Below are 19,389 nucleotides of genomic sequence, written 5' to 3' on the forward strand. Positions count from 1 at the left end.
GCGGAAATGTTTTAGAGAACATTCATATCACCAGGGAGGAGGTATTTGCTGCCTCACAGTGAATTAAGGTGGATAAATCCCCAGGGCCTGACCGAGTGCATCCTCGGACTTTGTGGGAGGCTAGAGAAGAAGTTGCGGAGGCCCTTGTGAAGATATTTGCTTCATCATTAGCCACTGGTGAAGCTCCCAAAGACTGGAAGTGGCTAATGTTATTCCGTTGTTTAAGAAGGGTAGAAAGGATATGCCAAGGAACTACAGGCCGGTCTGTCTGATGTCAGTAGTAGGAAAGTTACTAGAGGGAATTCTGAGGGACAGGATCTACCAGCATTTGGATAGACAAAGTCTGATTAGGAGGAGTCAGCATGGCTTTGTGTGTGGGAAGTCATGTTTGACAAATCTTCTGGAGTTCTTTGAAGAGGTAATCAAAAGGGTAGATGAAAGTAGGGCAGTGGATGTTGTCTGTTTGGACTTTAGCAAGGCCTTCAACAAGGTCCTGCAGAGCAGGGTGGTCTGGAAGGTTAGGTCCCATGGAATCCAGGGGAGCTAGTTAGGTGGATTCAAAATTGCCTCTGAGGTAGGAAGCAGAGGGTGGTGGTTGAAGGTTGTTTCTTGGAATGGAGACTAGCGACTAGTGATGTGCCCCAGAGGTCGGTGTTGGGACCCTTGTTATTCATTATTTATATAAATGATATGCATGTGAATGAACGGCTTGATCAGCAAATTTGCAGATGACAAGAAATTAGGAGGTGTTGTTGATAGTGAAGAAAGTTATCGTAGATTATAGGTGGATCTTGATCAGTTAGGGAAATGGGTCAAGGAGTGACAAATGGATTTCAATACAGATAAGTGTGAGGTGATGCATTTTGGAAATTCAAACCAGAGTAGGACTTGTATTATGAATGGTAGAATACCAGGGAATGTAGTGGAACAGAGGGACCTAGGAGTACAACTGCTTATAGAAGTGTTTAAAATTCTGAGAGGCATAGATAAGGTGGACGGTAAAAATATTTTCCAGGGTAGGGGAGTCCAAAACTAGGGGGCATAGATTTAGGGTGAGAGGGGAAAGATTTAAAGGGGATCTGAGGGGCAACTTTTTCACACAGAGGGTAGTGAGTATATGGAATGAGCTGCCAGAGGAAGTGGTTGAGGTGGGTACAATACTAGCATTTAAGAAGGACTTGGAGAGGAACATGGAGGGGAAGTGCCTGGAGGGATTATGGGCTGAATGCAGGAAATTGGGCCTGGCTTGGTGGACAACTTGGTTAGCATGGACTCGTTGGGCCAAAGGGCCTGTTTCCATGCTGTATTGCTCTTTGACTCTATGATTCGCCAGGTTCCTGTCATTCACTGTGTATGTCCTGCCCTGGGTTTAACTTCCCAAACACATCACTTCACACTTGTCTGAGTTAAGTTCCATTGTCCATTCCTTGGCCCACTTTCCCAGTTGATCTAGATCCTGTTATAACCTTGGACAACCTTCTTCACTGTTCACTATATCATCAATTTTGGTGTCATTCGCAAACTTGTTAATGTGTGTTGAAGCCCAAGGTGCACCCTGAGACAGGTTACTTTGACTATGACAGGCTGGCAGAAAATGCTCGTCTCTTCCACCCAAAACCCATCATTGCAGATAACAGTGAAGATTGGTAGAAGATGGAACTACAAGTCCTGTAGCATCCACAGTAAGTTTGGCTCTGGTTGTTTACAGGTGGAGTCTCTGAGTGAAATGTTGTCCGACCCTGACCTTTCCTAAGGGTTCCCAGTTTGAATCGAGTTGAAATACTTTCACTACGTAAGGCCAGCAGTTCTTGAAGGAACTGTGCTTCACCCAGAGGTTCAAACTCACCTCTGCACGTGGGTTTTGTTGCATGGAGGGCACAGTGGCACAACTGGTAGAGCTGCTGCCTCACAATGCCGGAGACACGGGTTCAATACTGACCTTGTGTGCTGTCTGTGTGGAGTTTGTACATTCTCCCTGTGACCACGTGGCTTTCCCTTGTGTGCTCCAGTTTCCTCCAACGTCCCAAAGACATGCAGGTCAGTAGATTAACAGGCTACTTTAAGTTGTGTGGGTGAGTGGTAGAATCTTGGGGGGGGCGGGGGTGGATGAGTTGTGGGGAGAATAAAAAAAAACTGGGATTAATATAAATGAGTAGTTGATAATCAGAGTGGACTTGTTGGGCTAAGGGGCCTGATCTCCTGAGTATTTCCAGCATTTTTTGCTTTTTATCTCTGATTTCCAGAATCTGCAGTATATTTTGATTTTTCAGTTAAGTTGGTGATCTTCAGACTCAAATATTTCAATGAGGGTTTCAGCAGCAGAACGCATGAGGCAGTGTAAAGATGAGTGATGTTGCAGAGGTGGGAGGTGGGTGCCTTTGGGATGGAGGAGGACTGGGTCTGAAGCTGGTACCAACATTGAGTCAAAGTTGAGTTCATTTACACAGCATCAGATAACATTCACAATAAAAACGTAAATTAACAACATAAATTATACAAGAACACAATTTGAACAAAAAAATAAAATCCATTGTAGTGCAAAGCGGTCATAGTGTTGCTATACTGAGGTAACAGTTAGGGTTGTGCAGGTTGGTTCAAGAACCAAATGGTTGAAGGGAAGTAGCTGTTCTTGAACCTGGTGGTGTGGGACTTCAGGTCTCTGTACCTCCTGCCTGATGGTAGCTGTGAGAAGATGGCATGGCCTGGATGATGGGGATCTTTGATGATAGATGTTGCCTTCTTGAGGCAGCGCCTTGCGTAGATACTTCTGAGAATGCCTTAGTTTGGAGTGAAATGGTGAAAGAGAAGATGAGGTTTGTGACCTCATGAGTTGATCCAGCACTTGGTTTCAAATGCTTCAGTGTCCTGAATTACTTCCCTGCAATGTTTTTTTTGTGTGTGTGGTATTTGAACCTCTTGACATATTTCTGAGAAAATAAGAACTTGCCCTTGTTCCTTCTTTTAAAACACAGTTGCCCATGGTGTCCACAGCACCTTGACAACGATAGATGTGGGAAATGTCTGTGCCTAGCCGGCACACAGTGATGCCCACTGTAAGTGTCATTGCTTATAGCCCTCGAAGGTTCACTGGCGTGTTGAAATTCATTCCCAGGATGTGGGAATCATCGGCAATGCCTTTCTTCATTGTCCGTACCACATTACCCCGAGGAGGTGATGTTGGACCACCTTCTTGAACTGCTGCACCTGGTAGTTTCTTTTTAACCCCTTCTGAATGGCTTGGTGGGCCCTCAGAAGACAGCACTCACTGAGTCATGTATAGGCCAGGCAGTGACAAGATGTCTTTGCCTCAAGGGAATTAGTGAATCATTTGGGTTTTTACGACAGTCTGAGAGTTTTGTGGTTACTTTTTTTTTACTGATTCCAGCTTTTAATTCCAGATTTTTACACTGGGTTTGTATTCTTGTGTTCCCTTGCCTTTCCATTCTCTGGATTTGTTGTGTAAATTGAGCAAACAACTGCTGTTCTATTCAACAGTTGTGAAAAGTGACCAGGTATACTTTGGTCTTTTAGTCTCAAAAACGAATATCCCAGTGTGGGCTCAGTGGATCTGCAAAAGGCACATAATGGGGCAGGCATATTAAACCAGGAACAGTGATTTGCACTGGGCTGGGGAGACTACAGGTTCAAAGATGCCACCGTAGTGTTTGGTTCTATTGGCTTACAATGTTTACTTCCACAAATGGAATGGGTCACTAAAGGTTGCTGGTTAGGGCCTGACCATCAATTCATTTAAGAAATAGTTGGAGGGTGCTCATGTGGAGTATAGAAGCTGGAACTGACCAGATATGCTGAAAGATCTTTTCTGTGTACATTCTACTGCCTGGAAGTTGCACTATTCCAAAACAGGAGCACTAATCCCACACAGCATGGTTAATCCACTTCGATACATCCCAGAGAAGTCTGGACATTAGCTTTGACCACGTACTGTAAGTCTGGAGGGTCCAACCCCCATCCGCACAGATCCTAGAGGCACGTTCCTATACTGATTGACATCAAGGTTCCAGCTGTAAAGAGGAAACTCGTTCAAATGTAGGTGGTGTTGTGGTTTGATGAGATTGCTGATTAGCATATTCTGCAGGGGAGAGAGCTTCCTCCCCATTTCTCAGATAATGATCACAGCATCCTTGTAAATGAGGAAACATGTCCTCTGCTGCAAAGAAGAGGAGGTGGCTGCTGAGTTATCCTACCAGAGTAAATCGCCCCATGTCTGGGAGTAGGAAATTCCATTACCTGACAGGAGGTGTAAAGGTAAGTGCCCCAACACCTGGATCTGCATCTCAGTGACGCTGTCTTCAAACACAACCAGCTACAAGACCCATCCTGGACCACCGGCTTGGGCACCTGTGCCCCATGGTGGTAGCTGGTGTGCCAGCTTCACAATTTCCCCTCACACAGGCACAAACATCTCGCACCCCCACACGTACTGACACACATCTCCAACAAGGCCAGTACAGCCCTCTAGAAATAGCTTTCACCATTACTTTCCAGACTAAAGGTGTTCCCAACAAGTGATTAAAATGGAGCATCATGCAGAAGGGGGTCCTTCCTCTCATGGGCTAGGGCTGGAGGAGAGGGTGCTCTTCCTGATGAGCTTTGGTGTCAATCAGACCACAGGCCCTGTACAGGTGGTGGCTGACCTGGCTGTGGGTTTGCTAATACCTGCTGGACCTTTGCCACATATCCATTCCCCATGGCAATGTATATTCTGTTTACATTTACCTCTAGAGTCACAGAGTGATACAGCACGGAAACAGGCACTCTGTGCTTGTGCTGACCATCAAACGTTACTTACACTGACCTTGCATTAATTCCACATCTCATCCACTTCCCACCCCGGAATCTACCTGTCACTTATGCCAATTAACCTACCAACCTGCACATCTCCGGGATGTGGGAGGAAACTGGAGCATCCAGGGGAAACTTATGGGGGGACATGCAAACTTGACACAGACAGCACAGGAGGTCGGGATTGAACCTAGGTCTCTGGTGTTGTGAGGCAGTAGTTCTACCAGTTGCACCACTATGCTGCCCTAATGGGAAAAGTGGGTGCAATGAAGACAAAGGCACAGGGGGAGAGGTCACCTGTCAGCCATGTCCAGGAAGATTTGGATGAGGACAACAGAAGGGGGCCATACATGGAAAAGGTAGTGCAGATATGTCTCAGAATGCTTGGCTCATTGTCCAGGCTGACAGTGATAAGAGACGTTAGGGAGCATTTCCAACTTTTTGCAGGACCTCGTGGGAAGTTGGGATTGTCTTCTCATCTGGAACACTGGTCAAGGAACAGAGAGCCAAGGACGTGACCCTAGCACCCATGCCAGGCAGCCTTCACACTCTCGTTCTGTGATGCTGGGGGAGTAGGGTTCCACTGCCAGAGGCCATCCTAAGTCTTCAGACCTGCTGAGAGGTCTAGTTTCTGCATGCTTACACCAGGGAGAAGATCTTCTGCAAGTGCAGGGCTGTTGATTCCGAGAATAGAGAGCAGACAACCAGAAATGCACTGCTGGGCGCTGGTGTGTGGTAGTTGATCATTTGTTTCAATAGTGTCCTGAGAGTTTCCACGGTACTTTTCCCACCTGGATTGCAACCAGTGTACACCTTGTTGTCTGCTAGTCCCAGAAGAGTTTATTGGCATCATGAAGCATAAAACAGCTGTACTCTTGGGATATCGCATGTCCCCTCCCAGCATGACCAGCTACTCAGACCAGTCTTTCATGGTGAGATGATGCAGTCACCCGCTGGCCCTTCCAGCACCAGAGTTGTCTGTGGACATTCATCACTGCTGCCTGCAGAACAGCCATCTGAAAGGGACCAACCTTCCACAAACCTGGCTGCAGTCACACCAAGGGCTTATCGGAAGGTAGTTACAAGAGAAAAGCTCAAGGGTGATTAGCTAATATGGATAGTGACGGTCTCTTGTTGTTGGTTTGCAGTATGGTGGTGGTTCAGTAGATAAATTACCGGAGTGGTAATCCAGAAGCTTGAACTGAGAATGCAGCAACCTGAGTTCAAATCCCACCATGACAGTTATGGAATTTAAATTCAATTAATAATTTGGAAGAACAACAACAATTTGATAATAATGACCACAAAAACTATGGGATTGTTGTAAAAACCCATCTGATTCGTGTCCTTGGAGGAGGAAATCTGCTACTCTTGCCTGGTCTTGCCTGTATGTGACTCCTGTATGTGGTCAACTCTGAAATGGCCTAGCCAGCTACTTGGTTGTATCATTACCTTCATCAGTGTTCAAGGTCAGCTCATCACCACCTTCACAAGGACAATTTGGTATTGGTTTGTCATTTTCACATGTAGCAAGATACAGTGAAAAGCTTTTGTTTGTGTGCTTTCCAGTCAGATCATGCCATACATAGTACATCGAAGTAGTAAAAAGAAAAATAGAATGCAGAATATAGTGTTGTAGCTACAGAGAAATGCAGTGCAGGTAGATAAATGAATTGCAAGGGTCACGAAGAGGTAGATGGGGAGATCAAGAATTCATCTTTAACATATAAGAGGTCTGTTCAAGAGCCTGATAACAGTGGGATAGAAGCCGTCCTTGAGTCTGGTGGTACCTGCTCTCAAACTTTCGTATCTTCTGTCTGACGAGAGAGGGAAGAAGTGAGAATTACTGGGGTGGGAGGGGTACTTGATTATGTTGGCTGCTTTCCTAAGGCAGCAGGAAGTCAATGGAGGGGAGGCTGGTTTGTGTGATGGACTGGGCTTTGTTTACAACTCTCTGCAGTTTCTTGCAGTTCCAGGCAGAACAGTTACCATACCGAGCTGTGATGTGCTGGGTTTACCAGCCATGCAAGATGCTGAAAAATAAACCAATCTAAATGACATTATAGTTAACTAAACAAATTAATTTAAGTAATTAGGTAATCAGGAAATTGTAAATGTCCACAGACAACTCTGGTGCTGGAAGAGCCAACGGGTGACTGCATCATCTCACCATGAAAGAACGGTCTGGGTAGTTGGTCAAGAGGCTGAGAAGCCATGATGGGAGGGGACATCCCAAGAGTACAGCCGTTTCATGCTTCATAATGCCAATAAACTCTTCTGGGACTAGCAGATAACAAGGTGTATTCTGGTTGCAATCCAGGTGGAAAAAGTACCTGGGATTAGGGTCTTATCTCCTTGAAAGGCTCTACCTCCTAGGACTTGTGAACATGAACTCTTCTTCCCCTTCTCCCAGTCCCCAGGCATATCTGCCCTGCTGCCAGTGCCTGTGTTATGGCCTTCACTAGCACTGCATACCCGGTGAGTTCACAGCAAAAGTGGCCGTGGTGAGGAGGTAATGTGCAGTATAATGTGCACCTCACCCAATATCATTGTGGTAGATAGTTTTAGACTTGGTCCTCTCTTTCAAATGAGCACATACTACACTCCTTGATGTTTTGGAGACTCTGAACAATGACATTCAGTAGCATAGGGATGCGTTGGTAAGTATGTGCTATTGAATCGTCATATTGAACCAGTAATCATTGTGAAAGACACAATGTTAAGGGAGAGGAAGGGGTGTATGCACAGAACAAGTATAGCGGTTGTTATTAGTGGCTGTGATTACACACTACACCCAATGCTCATTAATGTCAGCAGCACTGTTAACCAGATGCCCATTTCTAGATATCTTATTAAGGAGTGATCCAGCTTCAAGACTCTGCCCTTTTTTTGTAAATTTCTGTGGATTGCAGTGCAGAAAATTGCAATACAATGGGGGCCAGTGAAGAAGAAGGGAGTCACTGCAGAGCAACCTTGAGATTTTGTTGGTTTACTGAGTACATGCATACTCAGGGCTGCCGTCTGTTCTGCACGTGCATGGGGGAGTTGATGGGAGAGAATAGGTTACAAGGAAATAGGTAGAGGAATGGGAGGACAGGATTGCTTTGGGAGACTGAATGGACTTCCTTTTGTGACTTGAGAGAGAATGATATATGGGACTCAGTGGGGCTTTATATAATTACAACAAGATATTCCTGCTCCTGTACTCAACTATTCTTGCAATCCAGGCCAATGTACAGTTTTCAGTGGGGAAAATGAAACCGAACTCTCTGACACTTTGATCGCTTTGCACTAAAATGGACTTTTTTTTTGTTATTTCTTGCAAAATTATGTTTAGTTTATGTTTTTCTTCTGAATGGTGGTTATGTGATGCTGTGTGCCTGTGATGCTGCTGCAAAGTCAGTTTTTCATTGCACCTGTGCACACATGTACTTGTGCATATGACAATAAACTCGACTTTGGCTCTGACTTTGACTTTCTCCCTAAATTTTCAGTTTTGGCGATATGACCTAATGGAGGGAAAATGATGGGAAGAGCAAAGGACATTAACAGTGGGAGTGGTTGAGAAGAAGCAATCAAGAAATAGATTTATTCGGCATCTTTCACGATCTGAGACATCTCAAAAGTTTTGAAGTGCAGTTTCATTTGTAATACATTGGTGTTGTAAATTGGATTTCAGGAAAGGTGTGTGCGTCCAAGCCCGCAACATCCATCCCTCCGAGTCAACAGAAACACCACCACACTAAGTTGTCCTTCATTGGTACATCTTCATGAGCTCGACATTTACGAATGTTTCCTTTGTTACAAGACTGGGGTGGCACAGTGACACAACTAGTAGAACCATTGGCTCACAGCCCAGTGACTCTGGTTCAATGCTGACCTCGGGTGCTGTGTGTGTGTGTGTGTGTGTGTGTGTGTGTGTGTGTGAAGTTTGCACGTTCTCCCTGTGTCTACATGGGTTCCGTCCAGGTGCTCCAGTTTTCTCCCACAGCCCAAAGACGTGGGTTTGTCTGTTAATTAGTCACAGTAACTTGTCCCTAGTGAGGAGGTGAGGGTAGAATCTGGGGGGACTTGACAGGAATGTGGGGAGAATAAAATAAGATTGGTGTAGATAGGTGTTTGGTGGTTGGCACAAACATGGTGGGCTGATGGGCCCATTTCTGTGCCGAGAGACTCGAAGATGATAGAAGTACTACCTGATTATGGAGTACTCTTGGATGTCCTGGAGTCGTGGAAGGTGCTTTCTATCTTTTACTCAGTGGGTCAACATCCTGCATTGTGGTGGCACCTTTGCCACACTGAAGCTGGAGGAACTCAGCAGATGGTGGAGAAAAGCAGGCGGTCAACGTTTCGGGTCAGGGCCCTTCTTCGGGACTGAAGATAGGGAAAGGGGAAGCCCATTATATAGGAGGGAAAAGCAGAGCAGTGATAGGTGGACAAAAGAGGGGAGGCGGGGTGCGCACAAGGTGGTGATAGGTAGATGCAGGTAAGAGATAGTGATTGATAGGTAGGTGCGGGGGAGGAGGGGAGAGCAGATCCACTGGGGGATGGGTCAAAGGTAAGGAGAGAGAGAAGTAAAAGGGGCTAGGAAAGGGAAGAAGAAAAGAAGCATGTGGTGGTAGTGGGGGGGGTGGGTGGGGGGCAAGGTTTTTGGGGAAGGGGGGTGGAGATTACCTAAAGTGGGAGAATTCAACATTCATGCCATTAGGCTGCAAGGTTCCAAGACACAAAATGAGGTGCTGTTCCTCCCGTTTGCGCTTGGAATGCTTCTGGCAGTGGAGGAGGCCGAGGACTGTCATATCAGTGATAGTGTGGGAGGGGGAGTTGAAGTGACTGGGAGCGGGAAGATGCAGGTTGCGGTTACGGACAGAGCGCAGGTATCTGCGAAACAGTCACCTAGTCTGCATTTGTTCTCACCAATGTAGAGGAGGCCACACTTGGAGCACTGAATGCAGTAGATGATATTAAGGGAGGTGTTGGTGAATCTGTCTTATCTGAAAGAACTGTTTGGGTCCCTGGATGGAGGTGGTGTAGGGGCAGGTGTTGCACCTATAGCGGGGGCAATGGAAAGTTCCCAGGGTGGGAGCGGGATGGGTTGGGGGGGGGGGGTGTGGTGGTGGGAGGAGTGAACTAGGGAGTCATGGAGAGAGCGGTCCCTGCGAAAGGCAGATAGGCGTGGGGCAGGAAAGATATGCTTGGTGGTGGGGTCCTGTTGGAGATCGTGGAAGTGGTGGAGAATGATGTGTTGGATTTGTAGGCTGGTGGGATGAAATGTGAGGACAAGGGGGACCCTATCCCTGTTCGGTCTGGGAGGGGTGGGGGCGAGAGCAGAGGTGTGGGAAATGGCAGAGATATGGGTGAGAGCTCTCTTGACCACAGTCAGGGGGAAGCCCGGTTAGGAAAGGAGTTGGACATTTCGGATGCCCTGGAGTGGAAAGCCTCATCATTGGAGCAGATGTGGCAGAGGCAGAGAAATTGAGAAAAAGGGATAGCGTCCTTGCAAGAGACGGGGTGGGAGGAGCTGTAATCAAGGCAGCTGTGGGTGTCATTGGGTTTATAGAAGATATCAGTGGATAAGGAAACTCTCCACTGAGATAAGTGGATTCCTCCTCCTCATTTATTCTTTGCCATTATACATGTCACTAAAACTGAGTTTTTCATCCAGATGCCAGAACCTTTGTTTCTCTTTGCCACACTGAAGTTGTGGTGAAAGAAGATGGTTTAATGTCACTTTCTGCTGGCAGTGGGGGGTACAGCAAGTATGTTGGTTCTGCCAACATCGCCCACACTTGAAAAAGAATATCAAAAGAATGATTATTGGTAAATTGGTTTATTATTGTCATATGTTCCGATGTACAGTGAAAAACTTTGTTTTGCATGCCATCCATACAGATCATTTCATCACATCCGTCCATTGAGGTAGTACAAGGGAAAAGGAATAGCAGAATGCTGAATATAGTGTTACAGTTACAGAGGAAGTGCAAGCAGACAATAAGGTGCAGTATGAGGTAGATTGTGAGGTCAAGAATTCATCTTATCGTACAAGAGGTCCATTCAATAGTCTTACAACAGCGGGATAGAAGCTGTCCTTGAGCCTAAATTAAATTAAATTTTATTTACAGCGTGGTAACAGGCCCTTCCGATCCAACGAGTCCGCGCCGCCCATTTTAAACCCCAAATTAACCTACCCGTACGTCTTTAGAATGTGGGAGGAAACCGGAGCACCCGGCGGAAACCCACGCAGACACAGGAGAACGTACAAACTCCTTACAGACAGTGTCGGGAATCGAACCCCGATCGCCGGCGCTGTAATAGCGTCACGCTAACCACTACGCTATTGTGCCGCCCTATACATGCCTGGTGGTACGTGCTTTCTGTCTTTTGTACCTTCTGTCCAATGGAAGAGGGGAGAAGAGAGAATGACTGGGGTGAATGGGCCCTTTGATTATGTTGGCTGCTTTACCAAGGCAGCGAGAAGAGCAGACAGAATTATACTGCATCCACTTAAATTGTAGAACAATGCCTGGAGGCATTTGTTGTCGCACCCAGAGGGTGGTAAGTATATGGAATGAGCTGCCAGAGGAAGTGGTTGAGGCAGGGACAATAACAACATTTAAAAAGGTACTTGGGCAGGCACATGGATAGGAAAGGTTTAGAGGGATATGGGCCAAACGGGACTAGCTTAGATGGGAATCTTGGTTGGCCTGCACTAGTTGGGCTGAAGGACCTGGTTTGGTTGACAACTTTGGTTGTCGCCTTTCCAAACTGTGCCTGTGTAATACTGGAGAAACGAGTTCTTCTGGCATTGGGAGTAACTGGAGATAGTGGATTAAGAACAGGAAAACTAAAATTAATTGAACTGCACTAACTTTGGACCCTGATCTAGTAGGCATCCATCTACTTACAATGGTGACCATTTCTAATATTGTTTCTTGCCAGATTCACACGAGCGGGCAGTGCTTTTGTACGAGTACGTGGGAAAGAAAACCATTGACCTGCAGCACACTGAAGTCCCTGATGCCTACAGAGGAAGAGGAATAGCAAAGCTAATGGCTAAGGTACGACTTACACCAGAGGACTGGCATCCAGCTGCCTGGTATTTGGGTTACGAATTTACTTGGACGTCAATGGGAATGTCAACAAGTTCATTCCTCTGCATCAGAATACTGATGAAACTGCTTTAAAAAAAACAAGAATGGAATCCTTGAACTTCACAAATAGAACCAGAGGATATCCTGCTAACGTTTGGCAGGTCATTGGTTAGATCTGTCTATTCAGGCAGCGTAATGAATTGACCTGTACGATCGGTATGCAAGACAAGTTTTTCCACTGTACCTTGGTACAAGTGACAATAGTATACCAATACTTCAGAAGGATGTCAAGGTCCTTGCACAGAGGCGCTTTACTTTAATGGTACCAAAGATCAGGGGCAATTTATTGCCTCATTGCCTCATCAGGGGCAAGAGACTGGAGGAAAGGGGATGATTGACTGGAATACAGGTTAAGGGAGACTTAAAAGTTCACAATTAACAAAGAATTTAGTAAGAATGGTAAAGGACAAGATGTCCCCAGTGGCTAGAATGTCACTAACCAGTGGGGACAGGTTTAAGATAACTAGCAAAATTACGAAGGGGAACTGAGTATTGGCTTGGTGCATTGTGATACAGAATGCACTGCTTGAAAAGACAGTGAAATTTAATGGTATCTTAACTTTGAGAAGGTGATTGGATGAATATTTGGGGAAAAAAAATTGTTAAAAGTATGGGCAAAGAGCAGCATAGTGGAACTACTTAGCAAGCTCTCTCAAAGAGCCAGCATAGTTTGAATGGGACGAATGACCTCATTCTGCGCAGTAAGATTCTGTGGCATCTGGTTCCGCCCAACTAACCAGTCACTATAGGCCACTGAATCCCATCCAAAAATGGGAAGGCATTCGTCTCCAGGTTAGATCACTGGGAAACAACCGGACAATTGGATTGCAGCAGAAGCAACAGTAGAGATATCAGAACAAAGGTGATCTAGTCTCAAAACATTAAACTAAAATTCATTGGTTCTGTTCCTGTTGTCATGGCTGTATTGACCGTTGCAATTGGCCAGTTGAGGCCCCTGTTGATTGGCGGCAGTGAGGGTACCCTTGATGTTCAGCATGAGGATTTTTTGCAGCACGTGGGTTGAAGCAAAACATCTGCTTTGTGCTTGATTGCCTAAGGAAATGAAACAGTTCCATGCAAATTGTGTCTTGCTGACTGAGCAGACATCACAAGACAAAATATTGTGTTGTTGAGATCATGTAGTCATTCTCTTTTTCTCTCAAAGGGCATATTCATCAGAGCAAAGAGTTTTCTGACACATTGTGCGAAGTTAATCGGGAAGAGGATTCCTCATCCTCATTTATTCTTTGCCAAAATTCATGTCACTAAAACTGATTATACACTCATTATATCATTACTATTGTGGGACTTGGTGTGCTCCATTCAGATGTCACTATTTTCCACGTAACACCAGCATAACTTTTCAAAGGTAAATCACTGGAAAATTCTGAGGTCAAGGACTTTATGGAAATCAAACTAAAAACAAAAAAGCTGCTGGAGATATTCAGCAGGTCAGGTAGCATTAGTCGGGAGAGAAATGGCACAGTGGCTCAGCTAGTAGAGCCGCAGCCTCACAGTTTCAGAGACCTGGGTTCAATCCTGACCTCTGGCGTTGTTTGTGTGGAGTTTGCATGTTCTACCTGGGTTGGGGATTGGTAGGTTATTTGTCTAATGTAAATTGGTCTAATGCAGGAGAATGGTGGAATCTGGGGGTGAATGAAATGGGATTAGTTGTAAAATGGGTGGTTGATAGTGCAGACACAGTGGGTCAGGGGGCCTGTTTCCGTACTGTTTGACCCTATAACTCAAAACCAAACTTCCAGGTCAATGACCTAATCATCAAAACCTGGATATAAATTAGAGTTCTTTCCTTTGTGTCCTGCATCCCACTAAATAACTACCTTTTGGTACAGTAGGTTAGTGATTAAGTTAATGGATTATTGATCCAAAAACCTAACTTTGAATCCCTTAACACTAGCTGGGGAGATTAAAGTCAAATTCAAATATTTCAATAAATTTGAATGAAAAGGCGAGCCACTGAAATTTTGCAAAAAATCCATCTCATTCGTGGATGTGTGTCAGGAAAGGAAATCTGCCAGCTATATCCAAGCTAGCCTATACGTCACCCCAGTTCCGTCAATGTGGCTGATTCTCAACAGCCCAGTGAACCATTCAATTGAGGCAGTTGGAGGTGGATGAAAAAATGCTGGGTTTGATAGTAACACCCATGTTCTGTGAACAAATGAATTCAACTCGTAGAGTCATAAGAGTATGGAAACAGGTCCTTCAGCCCAACTAGTCCAGGCCAACCAAGATTCCCATCTAAGCTAGTCCCGTTTGGCCCATATCCCTCTAAACCTTTCCTATCCATGTGCCTGCCCAAGTACCTTTTTAAATGTTGTTATTGTCCCTGCCTCAACCACTTCCTCTGGCAGCTCATTCCATATACTTAGCACCCTCTGGGTGAAAAAGTTGCCCCTCAGGTTCCTATTAATCCTTTCTCGTCTCACTTTAAACTTGTGCCCTCCAGTTCTTGATTCCCCAACACTGGAAAAAGGCTGCACACATTCACCCTGTCTATGCCCCTCATGATTTTATACACCTCTATAAGATCAACCCTCATTCTCCTACACTCCAATGAAATAAGTCCCAGCCTGTTCAACCTCTCTCCATAACTCAGTCCATTGAGTCCCGGCAACATCCTTGTAAATCTCCTCTGCACTCTTTCCAGATGCTTAATGGAATCTTTTCTATAGCAGGGTGAGCAAAACTGAACACAATATTTCAAATATGGTCTCAACAACATCTTGTACAACTGCAACATAACCTCCCAACTTCTATATTCAATGCACTGACAGATGAAGACCAGCATGCCAAAAGCCGCCTTCACCAGCCTGTCTACCTGCAACACCACAGTTGGGTTCCTCCATTGAATCTGCCCGTAAATTAGAATCATTCCTGCCTAGTGGAAATCATACCAAGCAGTGGGACTGTACCACATTCAACAAGATAATTGCATGCATTTGCACTATAACTTGGAATGGATGAGAGGCCTGAATCAAACTCATGACGCATGCATTATCAGTTATGCTAGCCATTTGTGTGAAGACCATTAGTGGAACATAAATTTAAGTTGGATTTGCTGTTGGAGAAGCAACAATATTTGCTGAAATGCTATTGAACTCCAGACACTAAGGCTGGGAGACTGGTACGAGATGAGGTTCAGCCAGTAGTCATTCTCGCCTCTAATTCGGCCTGTTGTGGGGTTGAGCTCTACTTCAGAGACCAGACCTCTGAAGCTAGGCTTAGTGTTGCCTTTTGAATGAGGCATTAAACTGCGACCACTTCTGTTCTGCTGTCAAAGATCACATAGCACAGGCTTGAAGAGCAGTAGCATTCACCCTTTGATCCAGCCAATAATTCTCCCTCAAACTTGCACAAGGCCTTGTATCAGCTCAATTATCTCACTGCCACTTATGAGACATACTGTGATTGAAATGGCTGTCACATTTCTCCAAATGCAACAATGAGTATGGTTGAAAAGTAAAACTTGTTGGGCATTAAGTGCTGCATAAAAGTTGCTGTGTAAGTCCCAGTCTCTCTGTCTCCTCCTCCACAATCACAGTCCCTACCTGCTTTGCCCTTGGTATAGATGGCCTTTCAAATTCAATGTGCCATGGTGTGGCCGTGTATTAAACCCCTCACTTTACAGCTATGGCTTTGTTCTGCTCCTGCTTTCATTCTTTCACCAAGGATCCCTACCACCATTCAATGTTTTTTTTGCTCCTCTATTCGACCCCTCCTGCCCTTACCTACAGACCCAATGCGACACCACACGTTCATACTAAACCCAGGAGGTGAAAATTCAGTATGCTGTTCCCATACACTGTTACAGAACCATAGAACCATAGAACAATACAGGCCCTTTGGCCCACCTTGTTGTGCCGACCTTCAAACCACTCCTAAGACTATCTAACCCCTTCCTCCCACATATCCCTCTTATCTTTAATTCCTCCATATGCTTATCTAACAGTCTCTTGAACTTGCCCAACGTATCAGCCTCCACCACCACCCCAGACAGTGCATTCCATGCACCAACCACTATCTGGGTGAAAAACCTCCCTCTGACGTCTCCCTTGAACTTCCCACCCAATACCTTAAAGCCATGCCCTCTTGTATTGAGCATTGGTGCCCTGGGAAAGAGGTGCTGACTGTCCACTCTATTTATTCCTCTTAATATTTTGTATACCTCTATCATGTCTCCCCTCATCCTCCTCCTCTCCAATGAGTAAAGCCCTAGCTCCTTTAGTCTCTCCGTATATTTGCTCTTGCTCACTGACTTCAAGGTGGGTGATATATATGGTTAGTGTTTGTCTGATTTGGCTCAGATTGGGCTGCCTCTAACCTTGGACATCTAGTGGGCTTTGTTATTTATTTTCCTCTGAAGCAGAGGTGACAGTTTAACCCTGACTTGCACTTGGACCAACTTCTGACTATATCGTGACCAACAGAATTTCCCTGCTCTTGTTTGAATGAGCCCTTGGGATCTTCACTGACCACCTGAAAGTGGTCTTCAATCTCATCTGACAGTGCAGCACCCCTGCAATACTGCACTGGAGGTGTCCACCTGGATTTTTGTGCTGGCGTCTTGTTATTGTTGCTCGGCACACAGCTGGGACATCTTCCAAATAATATTCCCATCCTGGGGAAGTAAGGCCCAAAACCAGCTAAAGGTGGACCCTGTAAGCCCAAAGTCGGGGGAGTAGTCACGTCGAATGTTGTGTTAGGCAAAATTATTTCAATTATTTCATAATCTCAACATCTCCATATTATCCCTGCTTTCGGAGACTGCAGATGCTGGAATCTGGAGCAAAAAATGAGAAGCTGGAGGGACTCAGGAGGTCAGGCAGCACCTGTGGAGGAAATGGACATTTGATATTTTGGGTCAAGACCCTTTATCCTGGCTTTCTGCCACTTTGCCAGTCTTTATTTAGAAAGCAAGATTTGTCAGTACTTAGCACCTTGTCAGGATGTTTCACAGCTTTGCACAATCAATAACTTGATTTACAAGTGGGCAATATGTAACTAACCATCCAGTGAAGAAAGAGTTATTGACCAGTTAATAATGCTGGTGGCGCTGATTTGAACAAGGAATGAATGGCAAGTCACATGTGGAGAGTGGCTCCACCTATCTTCATTAGTAACACAAAACCACGAGATCTTTTTATATTCACTTTTGCAGGAAGACAGAATATTGGTTAAGTAGAGTCATAGGGCAATACAGCACAGATAGAGGCCCTTCGGCCCAATGAGTTCATGCCAACCATGGCGCCTGCCCATCTAGTCCCAGTTTCCTGTGTTTGCCCCATGTCCTTCCATGTACCTATCCAAATGCTTCTTAAATGATGCCATTGTGCCTGCCTCAACCACTTCTTCTGGCAGCTCAATCTATATACTCACCACCCTCTTCATGCAAAGGTTGCCCCTCAAGTCCCTCTTAAATCTTTCCCCTCTCACCCTAAATCAATTCCCCATAGTTTTGAACTCCCCTACCCTGGGGAAGAGACTGATACCATCCACCTTATCTATGCCTCTCACAATTTTAAACACCTCGATAAGGTCTTTCCCCCATTCTCTAACATTCCAAGGAATAAAGACCTAGCCTGGCCAACCTCTCCCTATAAGTCCAGCCCTCTAGTCCTGGCAACATCCTCGTAAATCTTCTCTGCACTCATTCCAGTTTATCCATGTCTTTTCCATAATAGAGTGACCAAAATTGTACAACTGTGTGTGTCAACTGGAAGCGGCGCCTTCAGCACCGTGTTGCACATGAGATACAATACGTCCTCCTACATCTTCTGCCCACCTCGCCGAGAGCAGCTCAGTGCCACAGCTGCAAAAAGAGGGGTTCAGTACACAGCCAGACCATGGCACACTGAGTTTGAAAGTCCACCTGTACTAGGGGAAAGCAGGCAAGGATCAAGATCCTGGAGGAGAAGGAGACTGTGGGAGAGACTTGGACTTGCACAGCAACTTTCATGCAGCTCTTAACACCCCAACAAGCTTGATGTTTCAAGTGTTGCACTTGAAGAGATTTGATAGCCGCACAGCAAGCTCCCATAAACAGCAGGGAGATAAATGAGCTGATACTTCGTCTGGTGTAGGGTCTTGAATTCCTTCCCCGAACCTCTCTAACTCTCACTCCTTTTAACACGTTCTCTTAAAAACTGCTTCTTTGATTAAATTTTAGGTCCACACCACACGTCTGGTAGTTTTCCCCGTACACCAGCACAGGCATTTCACTTTGTTAAAGGTACCACGGGCTGTCATTGTGGTCAACAGCCCATTTCCTATCCATTGGATCCAAAGCATTGGAATGTGAGTACCTCTTGCAAAATTTCTCCTCCATCCCTGCACACCCTGCTCCCCCTTGTATAACAATCTCAGGTTAAGAACCAGTTAAATCCCTAAGGTGGGGGCAAGAAAAATTCTTGGCAACCACTGGACAAAGGAAAATATTCAGAGTGGTTTGGAAAAGGTCCAAAAATATCTCTGAAACGCTTGACTAGTTAAATCTGGCTTAAGATATTCAGCTAAGACTCTTGGCTTTCTAATATAGCATGTGTACATACAGTACACACCCACGTTATGGAGGGGTTGCATTCCTAGAAAATCATCTGCATGGAGGCTTGGATGGTCTGGGTTTGTTTTCCTTGGAGTGGAGAAGGCTGATATTGGTGTACAAAATTATGTGGGGCACAGATGGGTGATTAGTAGGAAACTTATCCCAATAGCGGATGTATCTAAAACTAGAGGGCGTAGGTTTAGAGTAAGCAATAGGAAGTTTAGAGGGGTTCTGAGGAAGGATTTTTTTCACCCAGAGGATGGCTGGTCTCTGGAACATGCTGCCTGAGGGTGTGGTGGAAGCAGAGACTCTCATGACATTTAAGAAGCATCTAGATGAGTATTTGAATTGCCAAATGTTGGTAAATGGGATTAATATAGATGGTACTTGGTCAGCATGGATATGGTGGGCTTTAATCTTTAATCACTTTTAAACATATAATGAAACTCAATTAATTAATAAAAAAACAAGTTGCCTTTATATGTGAGCCTCTCAGCTATTCCTCCCCATCTTTGGACTATCTGCCCGCAGGTTCAAGTCAGAATTCCAAGTGTCAGACACCAAACATCAAAGGACGTGCGTGAAATTACATCAAAGTCAAAGTTGAGTTTATTGCCATGTGCACAAGTACACGTATACACAGGCGCAATGAAAAACTTGCTTGCAGCAGCATCACAGGTACACAGCATTAGATACACAACATTCACAAGAAAAATATAAATTAAACATAAATTTTACAAGAAAGAACACAATTAGAACAAAAATTAAGTCCATTGTAGTTCAAAGTGGTCATAGTGTTGTTATGCTGAGGTAGTGATTAGGGTTTTGCAGGTTGGTTCAACAACCATGTGGTCGAAGAGAAGTAGC

The 19,389-nt window shown here is 45.1% G+C and overlaps 1 protein-coding gene across 2 annotated transcripts in view; it reads left to right on the forward strand.

The window, feature by feature from the left end:
• The window catches only part of natd1 (protein NATD1), a 31,681-nt gene that overhangs the window by 3,987 nt on the left and 8,305 nt on the right, over positions 1 to 19,389 (forward strand). The window contains exons 2-3 of one of the 2 annotated variants that reach the window (XM_052020869.1): positions 11,746 to 11,864; positions 18,148 to 18,275. In XM_052020869.1, the coding sequence (XP_051876829.1) occupies positions 11,746 to 11,864; positions 18,148 to 18,275 (247 nt within the window). The remainder of the gene's footprint in view (positions 1 to 11,745; positions 11,865 to 18,147; positions 18,276 to 19,389) is intronic. The other variant, XM_052020870.1, reaches the window with a different exon arrangement.

The sequence above is a fragment of the Pristis pectinata genome, chromosome 8 (genome assembly GCF_009764475.1).
Source record: "Pristis pectinata isolate sPriPec2 chromosome 8, sPriPec2.1.pri, whole genome shotgun sequence".
NCBI lineage: Eukaryota > Metazoa > Chordata > Chondrichthyes > Rhinopristiformes > Pristidae > Pristis > Pristis pectinata.